The following is a 17,849-nucleotide window of genomic DNA, read 5'->3' on the forward strand; positions in this document are numbered from 1 at the left end:
AAAACTTATAGCCAAAGGCATAAGATGATATAAGAAAATCTGTTTCGGTTTAAATGATTTATGAAAACTTCAAAAGTATAAAAAATATAAGAATAATTTATTTGATATATATATTATCGACAACAACTCGTATACAAGATGTGAGAATAATATAACTGTTAATAAAGTAATTTGTTGCGTAAGAATAAGAATAAATAACAAGCAAACTTGAAAATACAGAAAGTAATTATTTTATACGAAACTTTGAGTTTATATCTTAACATAAAGAGAAACATTAACATGCGTGAAATATTTTCTACTATATTATCAATTTAAATAGATAATATACATATATGTATGTCATACATAATACTAGAAATCTATGTGTCGTAGAAATTTTATACGAAACTTCGATATAATATGATCGATGATTCACGTTGAATTTTTTCGTCAGGTTTGATATTGTGAGAAAATCCAGAAAATCATTTTAATATTCTATATTATTATTAGTTTTGAAAATTATGCAAACGTTATATAATGAAAACGACAACAATCATGTGGATTATCGGTAACATACCTTTGTAATGTATAACGTGTATAACATAAATATGTATAGTATAATTTACACGTGTGTGTAATAGATAGATAGATAGATAGATAGGTATTTATTGTTTCTCCTCAGAGTTACAAAAAAAAATTTTACATTTACACCTCCTCTTCCGCATCCTAGCGTCTATGCTTTACATACATACAGTAAAAAAAAATACATTAAAACAATACAATTAAAACAATACAATTATACTCTTTAAGAGAGAGAGAGATATCGCTCGCTCGCTATTGCTTATATCGTCTACGCATACGTACCCTATTTCCCCCTTCCCTTCCTGGACTCCCGTCTTCGTTCGCAAACTTTCTCCTATCTCACATTCTCTCCTTCTTTCATCCTCTCCTTCACACTCTCCCTATTTATTAGTCTCTCCACTTCCCTCAACCATTCCTCTCCTTCCCCTTCCCCCCCCAAAATTTTCTCAACTTTTTCCTGCCATGTACTTCCTACCTCCCACACCACACATTCCTCCCATAAATGTTCCCACGTCTCCGTTGCCCACTCACACACCCTACATTTCTTTCCTTCTTCTTCTTTCCAATATTCTCCCTCTCTTATCCCATCTCCTAGCCTAAACTTCGCTAGCCTCTGCCACCTACTTTCTCCCCATCCCTTTTTCAAATATCCTGGAACTCCTTCCTCTCCCTTAATCCTCTGATACCATTTGTTAGATTTCGACGCCTTTATCTTCTCCCACCTTTCTTCCCTTTGCATTCTTTTCTCCCTTTCCCATAATTCTTCTCCCTTTACACTTCCTTCTTCCCTTACTTCCTCTACCTCTTTTATATTCCAACCTCCTTTTTCCCAATAATCTTTCCTTTCCTCTTCCCATCCCTTTCTGACCCTCCCTTCCTTCGCCCTTCTTTTTATCTCTTCCCAGCATGCCCTTGCCAATTCTCCTCCTTTTCCTTCCTCTAGCCTCCTTTCATATCCCCATGCCCTTACACCGGCCCTTCCCCTCAACCTCTCTCTTTGCACTTTCTCTCTGACTAAATACCCTGCTGTACTTCTTCTCACCCCTTCCATCTTAAATATCTATCATGAATTCTCTCTATTTCTTCCCTTTCTTTCCATCCCCATATTTCCACTCCATAACTAATTACCGTCCACACTAATCTGTCAAATAACCAAATCCTCTTTCCCCAATCTTTTGCGAATTTCCTTTTCCCAATTCCCCACACCTGTCCCATTATCGCCGCTCCTTTTTTCACTCTATCTCTTATTTGCGCTTCCTGCCTGCCGTTATATTTTATTACATATCCCAGATATTTAAACTCACCTACTTCTTCTATTTCCATACTGCAATATCATCCGCATATGCCAAGGTATATATCCTTCTCTCTCCTAACCTTACTCCTCCCCATCCCCCTTTCCCTAGAAAATCATCTATGTCTGCTAACAGCAACGTAAACAAACTTGGGCTCAACGGACATCCTTGCCTAACCCCTTTCTGTCCAGAATTTTTCTCCTTCCTTTTCCCCCACCCTTACTCTGCTACTTGTTTCCCTTAAGATTTCTTTGCATCTTCTCACTAACCCCTCTCTTACCCCTCTCTTCCTCATCGCCTCTATCAGTTTTCCCCTATCTACCGAGTCGAAGGCCGCTTTCATATCCACAAATAGAATCATCATTTTCCCTCCCTTCCTGTTTACCTGCCTATTGATCAAATAATTCAATGTGTAAATATTATCTATAGTCCCCATCCCTCTCCTGAAACCTGTCTGACTTGGTGGTAGCAGTCCCTTCTTTTCTATATCTTCTCTTAATCTTTCCGCCAAAATTGTCGCATATACTCTGTAAGCCGTCTGTGTCAACGTCACCCCCCTATAATCTCCCACCTTCTCTCCCTCCCCCTTCTTAATAATCGGCACTATATCCCCCATTTTCCAATCCTCCGGCCACCCTTCCCCTCTCCATACTTTCCTACATATCTCCCATAATCCCTCCTCTATCTTCTCTCCTCCATACTTCCATACTTCGTTCGCTATCCCATCCCCTCCCATCGCCTTCCCATCCTTCATCTTATTTATTGCCTTTTCGAATTCCTCTTTCCCTAACTCTTCTTCCTCATCTTCTCCTTCTCCTTTTCCTCCTCCCCATACCGTTTTCCACCCCATCCCTCCTAATAACCCCCTAAAGTACTCATCCCACTCTTCCATCTCTATTCCTTCATTTACTCTTTTCCTTCTTCTCCTCTCCTTATTTACTACCTTCCATACCTGACTCTCCGTTTTTGCCTCACTTACTTCCTTCTCCCATCTTTCTATCTCCTCTTTTTTCTTTCCCTCACACAAAACTTTATACTCCCGTTTCATTTCTTTATACCTCCTTCCTTCTCCCCCCTCTCTTCTCCACCTTTTCATTTCCCTTTTAACTTTTTCCTTCTTTTCTCTACATTCTTCGTCCCACCATCATCTCTCCTTTTTGCCTCTCTCCTTCCCTTCTATCCTCTCTAATGCTTTCTTAATTTCTCTCTTTAATCCATTCCATTCTTCTTCAATCCCTCCTCCATTTTTTGTTTCCCTCTCAAAGGCTTCTCTAAACTCGTTCCTTCGTTCTTCTGTCCAATCTCCTCTATTTAATCTCCACCTGCCTTTGTTCCCTCTTAAACTTCTCTTTTCTCCTTCTATCCATACTACAACTGGTCTATGATCCGAGTCCATCCTGTCCTCTACTCTAAACTTTATCACTCTTTCCCTCGTTCTACTGTTTCCTATCACATAATCAATCACCGAATTTCCCCTCTCTCCCACATATGTCCATTCCCCTTCCTCATCTCCCTTATAGTTCCCATTAAGAACCGACCATCCCTGCTCTTCTAAAAAGCTACATAACTTCTTTCCCTCTCTATTAATTTTCCCATCTTTTGAATTCCTTTCCTCTTCTATACTTTCTTCCTCTACTATTCCTCCCTCTCTCCCTATCCTGGCATTAAAGTCTCCTCCTATTATTGTTCTCCCTTTTTCTCTTTTCTCCTCCGTCCATTTCTTTAACTCTTCCAACTTCTTCTCCATGTCATTATTAATGTATATCCCTACCACTCTCCATTCCTCATCACCCAACCATACTTTTATACTCATCAAACCTTCCCTATCTTTCCTTTCCCTCTCTCTTTCCATTCTTATTCCTATTCTAATTCCTATTATCATCCCCCCCATTGCCCTTCCTTTCCTGTTCTTTCTTCCCGCCCATTGCTTCATCCACGTATATCCTTTCGGCAGTCTCATACTAACTCTCTCCCATCCTTTACTATCTATCCACGTCTCACATAAAACTATCACGTCCCATTCCTCTAATTCTTTCAAAAAATCTCTATCTTTGTTTCCCAAACCTGCTACATTCCAGAACCCTATCTTATATACTCCTTTTTCCCTTCTTCTCTCCCTTTCCCTCTCTTCCCCTTGCTTTTTCTTCTCCTTCTCTCCTTCATCCCCTTCCCCCACTCCTCCTCCATATTCCCTAACGTCCTCCTTCTTCCTCCTGATTTGCCCCTTCTTTGTTCCCCCTTTCTTTCCCTTTCCTCTAATACCTCCTTCCTTTTCCTCCCTCTTCCATCCTTCAACTCTTCCTCCTCCTCATCCCATACCCATACCTCATTTCCTATCCATAATTTTCCATACCCTATCCTCACTCTCTCCCCTCTCTTTTCCTCCTCCCCTGCCAATTGTCTTAATTTCCATTTTATCTTCCTTTCTTTAAACGTTTGATCCTCATCTATCCATATTTCCTTCCCTTTCAACTTTTTCTTATTCTCTAGAATTCTCATTTTATCTTCCTCTGACTTTACTCTAACTATCAACATCTTCCCCTTCTCCTCATTCCCTGCCTTTATTTCCCTTACTTCCTCAATTTCTACCATCGCTCCTATCTCTCTACATATCTTTTCCACTCCTTCCCTAATCTTTCCTTTCTCTTCTTTAATTCCTTTGAAAATTAGATTTTTTCTTTTCTTTTATCTTTCTTCCCTTTCTATACTCCCCTCTATCTTTTTAATCCTCTCCTCTAATCCCTCTCCTGTCCTATTTTCCTTTACACTCTTTTCTAATCTATCTATTCTCCTCCTCATCTCCTCTCTTTCCTCTTCCCATTTCTCCTCTTTTCTTCTCATCTCCAATTTAATTCCTTCTATCTCCCTCTTTATTTCCTCCATACCATCTTTCACTTCTTCCCTCCCTTCTTTAGATCCTTGATCTCCTTCAAAATCAATCCTACCATATCCTTTTGTGCTTTTTTAGTTGTCCCTCCTTCATCCCCTTCCTCCCCTAAATCCTCTCTCGATCTCTTAAGCCACCCATCTATCGCTCCTGTTGTTACTACACTACCTTTTCTCCCTATTACTATCTGTCCTACTTTCCCTTTCGGAGTTACACTTCCTGTCTCCTCCACTTTCTCTACTACCATGCTTGTCTCCATCTCTCTTCTCCGTATACTTAATTTCCCTTATCCTTTATTAATGTCTCTCAAATTTCCCTAGCTGTTTCGTCTCGCCTAGTTCCCACCAGATTTCGCTCCCTCCTTTCTCACTTCACACGCGCCTCTACTCTCTTCTTATTTCGTGCCTACCGTTACCTTGCCTACCTCTCTACTTTCACTCTCTTTTTCCCTCTTACCTTTTCTCTCCTTACCCCACACTTATTTCTTTCACTCCACACTCACCACCACTCTCAAATCACACACCTCTTTATCTCACACACCCTCTCCAACTCTCAGATGGCCTCTCAAAACTCGCAGCTCACACACACGTGTCACTCTCCTAACCTACCGGAAACGGAAGTCCCACGTGTGTGTAATACAAACTACATATTTCGTCGCGCTATAATATAGTAATTGTAGAATTTTCTTACTATATTACGCGTTTTATCGCAACAACTTCATCAAACATAAAATATCAATTTGTCCAAATAAAACGCTATATAAAACAAATCAAAATATATATAACGTGTATTTCTAAATAGGTATATGTATTTAAAAATAGTATTTTGCGCAAAACGTTTTATATATTATATTTTACAGAGACTTCATTAACATCTCTTAGCATTTTCGGTATTTAAGATGATTGAACATCGTCAGTTTCTTAAATCTGATGTTATCAATACATAATATAGGACGATGTGTTGAATTTTTTCTATGATTTTTGAAAACTATTTAAACTATTATGTATTTAAATTTTAGATGTCCTTTTACGAAGGTATATTATAAAGACTCAATGGATGTCGAATTTTATTACGCCAAGGTTGAAGATTTAAAAAAGAGTAAAAGACATATGGACGATTTGTGGAAGCGTTATGTGCCTCGCATGTCTGAGATATATCATTACCGTACAAACAAATATATCATAAGAAGTATTTCCACCAGGCTCCGTCTGTATACAAAAAGCATCCTCTGAATTTATTTATCTTATTTGATAAACTTATTAGAAGCATGTATATATTACAAGATTCACGGTATGACTAAATGTATATTAAAATACTATTAGTATATTATTAGTATGTTTAATCGATTATTATATTAATTTAACAATAAATATATGTTTATTTTTCAGTCAATCCAATTTAACAGAATGGTATTATATCATCAAAATTTTTCAATATGTAAATAGAGAAATATTCAATTCAAGATGGGAAAAATTACAAAAAGCACACAAACTGCGTTTGGAAGATTTAATTGTCATAATATTACAATGGTGTCATCCCGATAAATTTATTACTGACTTGCTTATATATAAATTCATAGATAATATTGTGGAAAAAGTATTACAGTTTTTGAAAAATGAAAATCCCTCGCACCCAATATTGTTGATATCACTTGAAGAATTCTCGGTTTGGAAAAATTATAAAATTCGTATGAATTTCTGGAGCGAAGAGGACGCAAAGGCGATTAAGTGTGTTCTCGATAAAATTATTGTAAGTTTTGCTTCCTATGATTCATGGATGGAACCGAATCAAATACGAATGGATTTGTTCTTCTGGCCGTGGGTATGTTTTTTTTTATATATATGATGTCTTTTTATTATCTATCATAAATTATAATAATTAAAACTATCATAAATATTATAATATTTTTCTATTATATTGAGATTATAATTATGTTTATTATATTTTCATATTTATTGTTCTTCGTCAGACTCGAGAAGAAAAATTAAGACATAGAGAAATGTTTTGGATAATAATGTATATCTGCGTTGCAAGGAGATTGGGTTTATATTTTAAAATATTACTAATCTATTTACTACATCCTTCTCCATTGGTTTATTTGGCTTGACATCCCAGGTGATATATAATATTAGCTTTGAGATTATCTTAATTTATTCTGATATTTGTATTATACGCATAAATAAATACAAATTTTATTTTATTCGAATTTCATAATTTTATAATTATTTTTTGTTATCCAAGTCAAAAGTTTTCTCTTATTTCTAATGTAAACTTATATATTTTTAAGGATTTTAGAGGATTTTATGAATTAAATTGATATAATAGCAATTAAGATTACTTTGTACTTCCAACAAGTTAGTTGATTTTAAGACAGGATTTTAATTAATAATTTAGACAGAGAAACTTTTGGAGAAAATTATAGATGAAAAAGAGAAATGGTTTTAAATAAGATGTTTTTATTGTGGAAATATTAATTAGTTTAAAATACACATATGTATAATTATGTTTCTTTACTATTTGTTCAGAAGTTATGGAGAATTTTTCACCTTTGATTGGATTGATGATCAAGACAATGTAAGGGTTTCTGACATAAGACAATGTCTACCAGGGCAGGATCGTTTGTGGGCCATAAGAGATCGACTTATACTTTCTGATGTTTGTAACTTCAAAATATTTTGAAAACATTTTGAAATCGATAAGCTTGATTCTAATAAATTGCAAAGGCCATATAATTTACAACCTTAGCTTTCGATTATAGAGTTTGGCAAATTTATATAAATATTTTTTATTTTTCTATACACATTTGTCATTGGAATTTAGTGATTACACATGATTTCGTGATTGATTCAAAATTTAATTTGCAATTTTTTTCAGATATTCGACGCAGTAAGATGGACGTCGGCAATGAAATTTATTACGACTCCTCAATATTTGTTTGATTTAATTGAATTTTCTCCTTTAATTGAAATGGATAATTACATGCCATTGTATGACTATGATGCGGTAAGATAATTGCATCCATTCATTTTGTTAATATTACAAATTATATATATTACAAATTTTAAAGACATTTTATTATTATACATATAACAAATTAATATATAATTATACCTGTAATCTTACTAATTATATAATTATTTTTAATTAAAAATTTATTACATTATGTATAAATTACAAAATATAAAAAAACGTCAATTATACTAATTTTTCAGTCGATATGTATTCCATCAGATGAAACATTTTGCAAAAAGAGACCGCCTAATTTAAAATATGCAATTGGATTGATGGTTATTCATAAGCATGAAACGGAAGATAATACGTATACAGATATTGCTAGTGTCATAATTGGATGGCACAACGAATACGAATGCCAAAGTGAACTCTTTCAGTATCAGGAAATATGTTGTACTCCGAATGATATTAAAGACGAATGTATGCAGAAATATAACATCGATAATTGGAAATTCCAACCATACTATGTTTTGTTAACTGATAATGGCCTGTGTTATGTTCCACAATGTACGAGTATATTATTAAGTGCTTCATCATACTTTATATTTGTATATTCTGTGATATTTTTATTTATATATTATTTGCATTACATAACATAATAGATTTTTAATTTTATTTTAGGCGCTATAACATCGATATGCATCTCGGAATCGATCAAAGATACAGAAATTGGTAGATATTTCTGTAAATTCGAAGGTACTCATTATGTGCCAAACAAAATAGTAGAAAAGCATTATCCAAACGATGCCGAAGTCGTTCGCAAAATATTGAGTAGTAATAAATTCTGATACTTTGAGTGGCACATAAGTGTGTGTTGTGCATCTGCTCCTTTTAATAAAGTCCCGGATTGAAATCCGAGTTAAAATTCAGAATCATTGATGATCGAATAGATCCATATCTTTTGGAAGGCAATGAGAAACTATCGAGAATATCTTGCGAAAAAAATAGAATTCTTCTTCTAAAATGACACACATATATCAAATACATACATATAAAGAGATCTGTTTTTTGACAAATAAAGAATATGTATATGTACATTAAAATGTTTGTATTAGTAATATCTTTTTTTTTCGGTAGTTTTGAAATGTTTGTATTGTCTCCATTTTATGATGTCAACAAATTTTTTGCTGTCGGCAAAAATAATAAATTTATTATAATAAATATCGTATATTTTATTTATCTTTCTATAAACTGGAAAAAAAATTTTTTTAGTATAGGTACAATTATGGCTATAAACTATTAATATTATCAAATGACACATACAAATAATAATAATAATAATTTTGAGAAATTTTGACAATTATAAAGTTAAAACAATGTGATATATATACTTGCAATTATTTTATAATTACAATTAAATGTACGTGTCTTAACTATGCTGTGATTGGATCTTACGGCCTTTTTTTTTCTTCTTAATTATCACTAATAATAATTAAAACTTTTCACTAAGAAGAAAAAATATGCTATAGCATGTATAATAGGAAAATCTCAATAAAATATACCGTCGTTTTGAAAGTTTAGTGTGTCGAGAAAGATACGTATGAAGGATAATATTACGTATATCTATATCGCATGGAATAAAATTTATGATAAAATTAAAACGCTATTAATTAAATTCTCTTGAAAATGTAACAATATATATGCTTGAAAATATTCTGATATTCTAATAGAATAAACCTTACTTTCAAAAATAAGAAATGTTGAAAAACGCAAAACTATAACGCATATATGCATTTAATGTTTAGATCTTCGGCAAAATATATTTGTTTCTAAATAACTCTGAAAAAATTGAATTGAAAATTTTTTTTTAACATACTATGACATACTAATCTTGTGTTGTCATGAGTTGACGAACGACATGTATTTCCCCAATGTAACATTATATTATTTGGACGGACCTTAAAAACTATGCGGTTTCTAGATTACTTCTATAGATGTCGTTGTTATAGTTTATTTTTATTGATCACATTGATTGATCGTGTTGTCGCGTATTAATTAACGAGCATTCTAATTATATTTTCCAGCCCAATTTTCAAATGCATAATTTCTAATCGAAGTATAGCAAACTGTTTGTCTTTAACTTTAACACATCATCCGATATCTTCTTAAATGAGTTACGAATCGGTCGTAAGATGATATGCGCGCGCGTAAAAAAAGTTTTACTATTACTGTCAAAGAATAAAAAGAAAGATTCTTAAATTATACAATACCGTTGTTCGTCGTTGCTGAAGACGCAAACGCGCGTGCACGGTGGATGTGTACATATTTATATATTTTCATCATAATAAATGTTTGAATTTATTTCTTTAAAGATACAAGACAGGGAGCGAGAAAGTAAGAAATGCGAAAGAACGAGAAGTAGAGAGACTAATTATAAGAGAAAAGAAGAAAAAGAAAGAGGAAGAACATGCTTTTTTGAAACGTTTTGTGTCATTGGAGGTGATGTATCACTTTTCGTTGAAAAAAAGTAAGAAACAAAAGTAAGAACAAAAGCATAACAATTACAAAAGAACAAAAGAATTTAAGCAGTACGTTTAAAGGACATTTCGAAGAATTTTGGTCCATATATTCTGCGAGCGTTCATCTTTTTCTTTTGAAAAACATCGAAAAAATCCAAATTGATTCAAAGTGAACATTGCACGATATAAAAGTTGTATTTTCGTTTTTTTTTTTTTTCCTTTTTCCAAATTATAATATGTATTTTTCATCCATATTTTTTCGCACGCGACTAACCACGGATCGCTTTAAAGGCTGTTATTTCACTAACGCATAGTTCGCGATAGGAGATCGCGAGGTGATTTTTTATGAAAGGGGTTGATTATTGTATCCAGTATCATATGTGTGATAAAAAATATTCCCCATGCAAAATGCAGTGTGATAATAAAATAATTCAATAATTTCGCTACATTTTGATCACTTTTTATGTCATAGTTAATATAATTTTCTTTTTATATATAAAGAGTATTGTATTATATATAAAGAGTATTTTATAAATAAAGAATAAATTTATGTAAGATTATCCAAGATTTTCTTAATTCGCTGAAGAGCTGACAGGGATTTTATATCGTCTTCATTAGATGATACGATTATCGATTAATACTTTTTGATATTTGATAATTGAGAAAGCTATTTAAATAACGCTACTTTGACTGCTTTCTTCTGAATAATTATGAGTTACTTGATAACCTGGAAATCAGAAGATAAACGTAAATTGAAAGTTAGAATTTCTGTTGTCATAATTGCTTAATTTTAAAACAAGAAGTTGTAATTTTAAGAGTACAACGTGAAATAAAAGTGTGTTTGATGTACAATATATAATAATAAAATCTTGTAATAAATATGCATAGCAACAGTAGTTTTTATATAAATAACGCATTATAAATTATAGAAAGAAGACATTTATCTATTAATTAATAATAAAAAAACTGTATCAGTTTTGACAGAAATACATAAATATCTTTTTTATAATTTTAAAATAAATCGAAATCTTACTCTGACGTGCTCTCGTTTAAAACAAATTCATTTTTCGCTGGCTTGCTCGAACACATTTTCTTTCTCACGCACAGTCTCTCTCTTTCTCTTTCCCTCGCACGTTTGACAAATACATCCACACATACATATGTACATAATATGCTTTCTCGAACTTTTTTCTTCTTTCTTTTTATGTTCTATATCATGTTCTATAATCGAATTATATCGATATGAATAGTAGAAGTTAATGATAAATTTGATCATTAACTTCTACTATTCATATCGATATAATTCGATTATAGAACATGCAATAAAACGATAAAATATCGATAAAAATAAATAACTGAAATAAGGATAAACTCCATTATTTGCATTAATATTTTAACGAATAATTAATCTATTTGTTGATATACAATGTATAATATTTTATCAATATTTTTCGTAGATACACACACACACACACACACACACACACACACACACACACACACACACACACACACACACACACACACACACACACACACACACACACACACACACACACACACACACACACACACACACACACACACACACACACACACACACACACACACACACACACACACACACACACACACACTCACTCACTCACTCACTCACACACTCACACACTCACACACTCACACACTCACACACTCACACACTCACACACACACACACACACACACATTAGATTATATATATATACCATATATATATATATATATATATATATATATATTAGAATTTTTTAATCGGGATGATATGTTAATATTTTATTAAAAAATATATAAAAATATTGATCGTTATAATTTATAATTTACAGGATGTGATACTACTTCAGCAATTTACAATATTGGCAAAACAAAATTAATCAACATTCTCGAGAAAAACGATGGACTCCGAGAAGTTCTTTACATGTTCAAGAAAACGAAACTCGATATTGACGTCTTGACAGCAGCAGGAGAAAAAATATTTTTCGTGTTGTTTGGTGGGACCGGAGAAGTGTCGCTTAATTCCCTACGATATAAGCAATTCGTTAAATCAGTGACAAAAACAAAATTCAATCTTTCCTCCTTGCCTCCTACCGCAGCGGCTGCACGGCAGCATACATTCCGCGCATACCATCAAGTGCAAACCTGGCTTGACATCCACCAGGATCCAGAGGAATGGGGTTGGTGACGGACTCCACTAGGACTAGAATCAATCATGACCACCCAGGATCCAGGGGCTCCCGCGGTAAAGGAATCGATATCGTGCAAATGCAAAAGAAAATGTGGAACAGCCTGTGGTTGTCGCAAAGCTGGGCTTAAATGCTTGGTAATATGCGAACATTGCAACGGGGAATCATGCACAAACATTGCACAGTTGCGGCAAGTACTCCAAGACGACGACGATTGCGACGACTTCGAATTTCCCCCGGTTGACTTCAACGAAGGTACTACCAACGATTCCGAAAGTGAGGAAGTCGTCACCGAAGAGAGATATCAATGACGATGACTTCGATGAAACAAATATGTCTGGTCCATCGACAAAAAAGCAAAGACTTGCATAAAAAAATAAAATAAAATAAAATAAAATAATACGACAATTCACAATAAAACCGCGAATTTTCCCCACGAAAAATAGTATTTACTAGACACAGTCAACTTTGGCACCCTCTATCTCTGGTATTTGTTGAGTCACTGCAAAAGCGGATATACGAAAATTGTAGAGAATTGAGTCCTCTACAAGTTTTATTTGAATATTTTTTTGATAAAACAACAGAGGTCAATATAATTGTCAATAAAAATGTTCAACCCCTAATTGACGGCACTTTTTTGGTTGTAACTTTTTTTCCTTGACAGCTATTAAAAAATTTTTCAAACAAAAGTTGTAGCAAATATTTTTAAAAGAAAAAAAATCTGCGCTTTGTTAATTTTATCACGCATTACTTTAATTTATTTAATCTACATCATTATTATCTTTAATTTATTTAATTTATATTATATTTAAATCTATATCATTATTTCACCTGTAAGTATAAATTTAACTTTTAATTTCATTGAATTTAATTTAACTTAAGAATTTATATCCTGCATATCTATAAAAGATGAGCAATATGTTGTTATAAAAATTCCTTTCAATCTTCTTTTCATTTTTCCTGTCAACCTTCGTATCTTGATATTCATATAGCATTTACGCGTGATTCTTTTTTGTAATACTCTGGCGTTTGGTTTTCTAGATGTGAAACTTATGGCAATAACCGATTTAGAGACTCGTACGAGGAAAAGATTGTCTCGTTATTGGTTCGTATTGCCAAGCCTCCATCAATTAAATGCAAACAAACGCCATAGACGAGTAAATGACGTAAACGATATTCTGAATTTAAATTTCAATTCGATTTCTCAACAAAAAACTAACAGTACTTGACAACAGATATTTAATTGAACTATTATAATAGATATGTTAATTTATTAGTAAAAATATATGTTATCTGTTAATTTATGTTAATTTATCAATATGACACGATAAAATTCTTATATTATCGATCGTGTTCAAATGGAAAGTAATATAAGAAATCATGATTTATTAAATTATACATTAAAAAGTATATTTAATAGAAAAATCTATTTTTATTAAATGCCATTATCTCATTCTTTCATAAACATGATTTTGATGAAGTAATCGAACAATAAAATCATGTTTGCAAAATTTATGTTTGATATATTAAAGAAACTAAAACTAAAAAGTAAATGAAGAAATATCATAAAAAATGTAATAAATAGTCGGTAAAAATAAATCAAATTAGTGTCGCGTGTAAATAAATCTTTATAGATAAGTAGGAACATTTATATCGTTTTAAAGCAAGCTTTTTAAAAATGACGATAAAAATGAATTTCACAGAATAAGTAATAATAAACACATGTTTAATTAATAAAATAGCAGCGTTTTTCACGATTAAAGTATAAATAAAAGAAACTCGATTTTTTTCCTATAAATAAATAAATTATTGTAGTGCGTAATCTGATGAGGAGGATGATGATGTAGTTTGTTGCAGATGAGAAGAGTTCGAATCTCTCTATAATGCAAGTGAAAAAGCTATCTAGAGTTGCATAATGCCGGCGTCACACGATGTAGGTTTTTCTGTATAATTAGCTGTACGCTAGTTTGTACGCTGCTGTGCTTGCACTTGTGCATGCCAGACACTTCGATGCATTGAGTGCGAAAGTCTAGCTTGTATGATTTCTATGTTTGCTACGGTGCATTATTTCGTGCTCGTTTCCTTGCATGCACCAATCAGCGTTTCGGAAATGTTTCATTCAATGCAATCTTCACTGTTGATATGATATGTCAAAATCGTTTGACAGAATATTAATATTTTAATAAAAATGTGGAATAAAGAACAAATAGTTTCTACGATTTCTTGTATTTATTTCGCGATGAAGTAATAGCACGAATGCAGCCAATCTCCGTCGTCGCAAAATTTCATTTACTATATACAGGAGCTGTTGTTCCTCCATATCAATCTCTTTTAAAATATTTTATTTAATTATCAAAACCTATCAACCAGCTATGATTGACGTTTGACGTTTTCTTTCGTCTGACGTCTTCATACAACACTCCATACAGCAAACCAACTTCGTGTGACGTGTTTATACAACGCTCTATGCAGCAAACCAAGCAACGTACAGGATACAAGCTAGCATACAAGCTAATCATACAAAAAAACGTACATCGTGTGACGCCGGCTTAAGATCGATATTACACACATGCATGCTTAAAATTAAGAAAACAAGATTAAATGTAGCACTTAAAATTCTTCTGTAGTGCACAGGTATAATACAAACGTCGAGATCACGCAGCATCCGTTCTAATTGGTTTTGAAAACGGGCCGTGATATAATGTGATATTATTGCTCAAGGCTCTACCAGTTGTTTATCAACCACCAACGAAGGAGGAGTAAATCCTTCTGCTCTTTACAAAACTTTCTAAAAAAATATTCGCTCTTGATACACTTTGTAATATTCTGTGAATGACATTTTTTTATATAATATCTTTCTCGTTCCTCAAATAAAAATTTGTCGTGGAAAATAATTAATAAAAGATACAATCTTAATTGCAAGATCTGTTATCTTTTGAAAATCGTGCTGTATCATTTTATAAGATAATGTTGTGCAAAAGTATTATTCGAGTCTCGTATTCCTTCGCGAAAAGTATTCGCAGAAGTTTCCACGTGTCCGGAAATCTTAATCACGAAGAAACTGATGGAGCCAAATGCATTAACACAAATAAGACAATTAAACCGCCGAGGATACTGATAACAGGTAAGCACGATGCAAAGTAAATAATATATACATGCTTTCGATGAATTAATCTAACAATTAATCTATCAAATTTACATAATTCGACAAATTTCTCTAATTGATACTATGATTGAACGATCAAATGCACTCCATTATATTCGTATCTTTTATTTTATCATGCATGAAGAAAGTAACAGATATTATTTAATGAAGTTTATGGCACGATATGATTAAATAATATATATACATACATATACTTGCTTTCGATTAATTATTTTATCAGTAAATTTACATAATTCGACTCTAATTGATGCTATGATTGAACGATAAAATACACGCGATTATATTTGCATTTTTTATTTTACCATGCATTAAGAAAGTAAGAGATATTATTTAACGAAGTTTATGGCATTAATTAATTGATTCATTATTGGATATAATTTGTCCAAGTAAAAAAAGTATTTCATAAATCAAATTACATGCTTGTTTTCTTCTTCATAACTTGAGATTTTATCGAAAAGTGTAGTCTACAGGGACAAAATAATATCACACTCTATTTGTTTTTAAAATAAAAAAAATGCAATATCCTTTATCAAGGAAATACAATTTTTCAGGGGGTCTCGGACAATTAGGGACGGAATGCGCAAAGTTGCTTCGTCGGAATTATGGTAATGAGAGCGTCATACTGACGGACATTATCAAGCCTACGGAGGAGAGTCTGGAGAACGGACCCTTTATTTTTGCGGATATCCTCGACTTCAAGGGTTTGCAAAAAATCGTCGTCGACTACAGGATCGACTGGCTCATCCACTTCAGCGCTCTTCTTAGCGCTGTCGGCGAACAAAACGTACCTCTAGCCGTCAGAGTTAATATCGAAGGTGAGATGAGCTAAATGATCATCTACCTCTATATCTAGACGAGCAGCAGAAGCTTCGAAACTCGAAGTTTAATACACTGAGAAAAATGTCCAGCAATTTTAATCGGAAAAAACCGTTCAGCACTGTATCCGATCGATTTTCAGTACTTTTCGATCGGATCTAAACCTATCCGATAAGATGATATCCGATGAAAGGTTATTTCCGATGAAATGTGAACGGAAAATGAGCGTCATTTATTTATCCGTTCAAATATGATCGGATTAATATACAACTTAATCGGACATTGCACTTGATCGGATAAAATTAAAGTATTTTATCCGATCAAGTTCAATATCCGATCTAATATGTTATATCCGATCAAAAATATATCCGATAAAATAATAACCTATCAAATATAATAATATCCCATCAAATATTACCGGCGCAGAACGTATTGCGCAGAGCCGTAGAGACCTGTTTCTGGCATTAATCGCCGAGTCATTGCCTGCGACATCTTGCGATCTGCAACAATTGCGTCGTGTTACGAATATAATTCCGTATAATTTCTATATTAAGCTCTGTGCTTGTGCGAATGAAGTTTTTTCCTTTTTGCAGTACATTGATAAATATATATTAATAAAATAAGCAGTGGAGTGATGGGATAAACGCCGAATTAAAAAAAAAAATATATATATATATATATATATATTAGGGTGGTCGTTATATGGGTTTTTTCAGAATTTTAATGTTGGATAGTCGTAAATCGGCTTTAAATGTGAAAAAAAAAAATCTCTAATTTTTTCAGATTTTTATTTTGAGTCCTGAGTCTCCCTGTTGGCACGTAATTTTCTTTTTCATTTAAAAAATATTTATTTAAGTTAGTTCTAGTCTAAAATAGCGACATTTTATGAAATACGTTTCATTGCCGTGAAAATAGTGAAACATCGTATATGAGGTATTTCACTCGAGTTGTGTGTGTTATACTACACACAAATCGAGTGAAAAAATTTAAATTATTATTTTACGGAGTAATCAATATATCGATTAATTTATTATTTTCCATTGATTTTTTTTGTTGAAGATATAATTTATTTTGTATTCTTTTTTAATACAGCTTATTTTCTTGTATTGGTAGTCCTGATGATACATTGGGCTTTTGTTTTAGGTATTTCACATGAGAGCTTAATATCTTAACACCACAGTTCTGCAGCTGCTTCGTCATCAATTTTTTTTTCTGTTATCAATTTTTTTCTAAAAAAAAAAAAAAAATTATCGAAAATTTGCGCTTAATCATTGAGCACTGGAATGGAATTCCCTACACATCTTTTTCCTATATAATCGAAAATAACGACGATTTAAAGTTCAAGGAAGATTCAAAAAAATATATGATACGTCGTTATATTGCTTGAAAAATGGATAAAAAATAATTAACTGAATTAAAAACACCCACGACTCGTGT

The 17,849-nt window shown here is 32.7% G+C and overlaps 1 protein-coding gene across 1 annotated transcript; it reads left to right on the forward strand.

Moving 5' to 3' along the window:
• The first annotated feature begins 15,175 nt into the window (after positions 1 to 15,175).
• Positions 15,176 to 16,425, forward strand: LOC145932895 (L-threonine 3-dehydrogenase, mitochondrial-like). The gene is made up of 2 exons (XM_083032121.1): positions 15,176 to 15,554; positions 16,148 to 16,425. The coding sequence occupies exons 1-2, from the start codon at positions 15,398 to 15,400 to the stop codon at positions 16,423 to 16,425; spliced, it is 435 nt and encodes a 144-aa protein (XP_082888247.1). The 5' UTR covers positions 15,176 to 15,397.
• The last annotated feature ends 1,424 nt before the right edge of the window (positions 16,426 to 17,849 follow it).

This window comes from Prenolepis imparis, unplaced genomic scaffold (genome assembly GCF_030444845.1).
Source record: "Prenolepis imparis isolate NDT839.2.m4 unplaced genomic scaffold, iyPreImpa1.0 SCAF_2, whole genome shotgun sequence".
NCBI classification, from domain to species: Eukaryota; Metazoa; Arthropoda; class Insecta; order Hymenoptera; family Formicidae; genus Prenolepis; species Prenolepis imparis.

Bases quoted from the DNA above. Each gene is read 5' to 3' on its own strand.
- LOC145932895 (XM_083032121.1), top strand. From the start codon at position 15,398: ATGTTGTGCAAAAGTATTATTCGAGTCTCGTATTCCTTCGCGAAAAGT. The intron at 15,555-16,147 runs GTAAGCACGATG...ACAATTTTTCAG, and splicing joins GCCGAGGATACTGATAACAG to GGGGTCTCGGACAATTAGGG.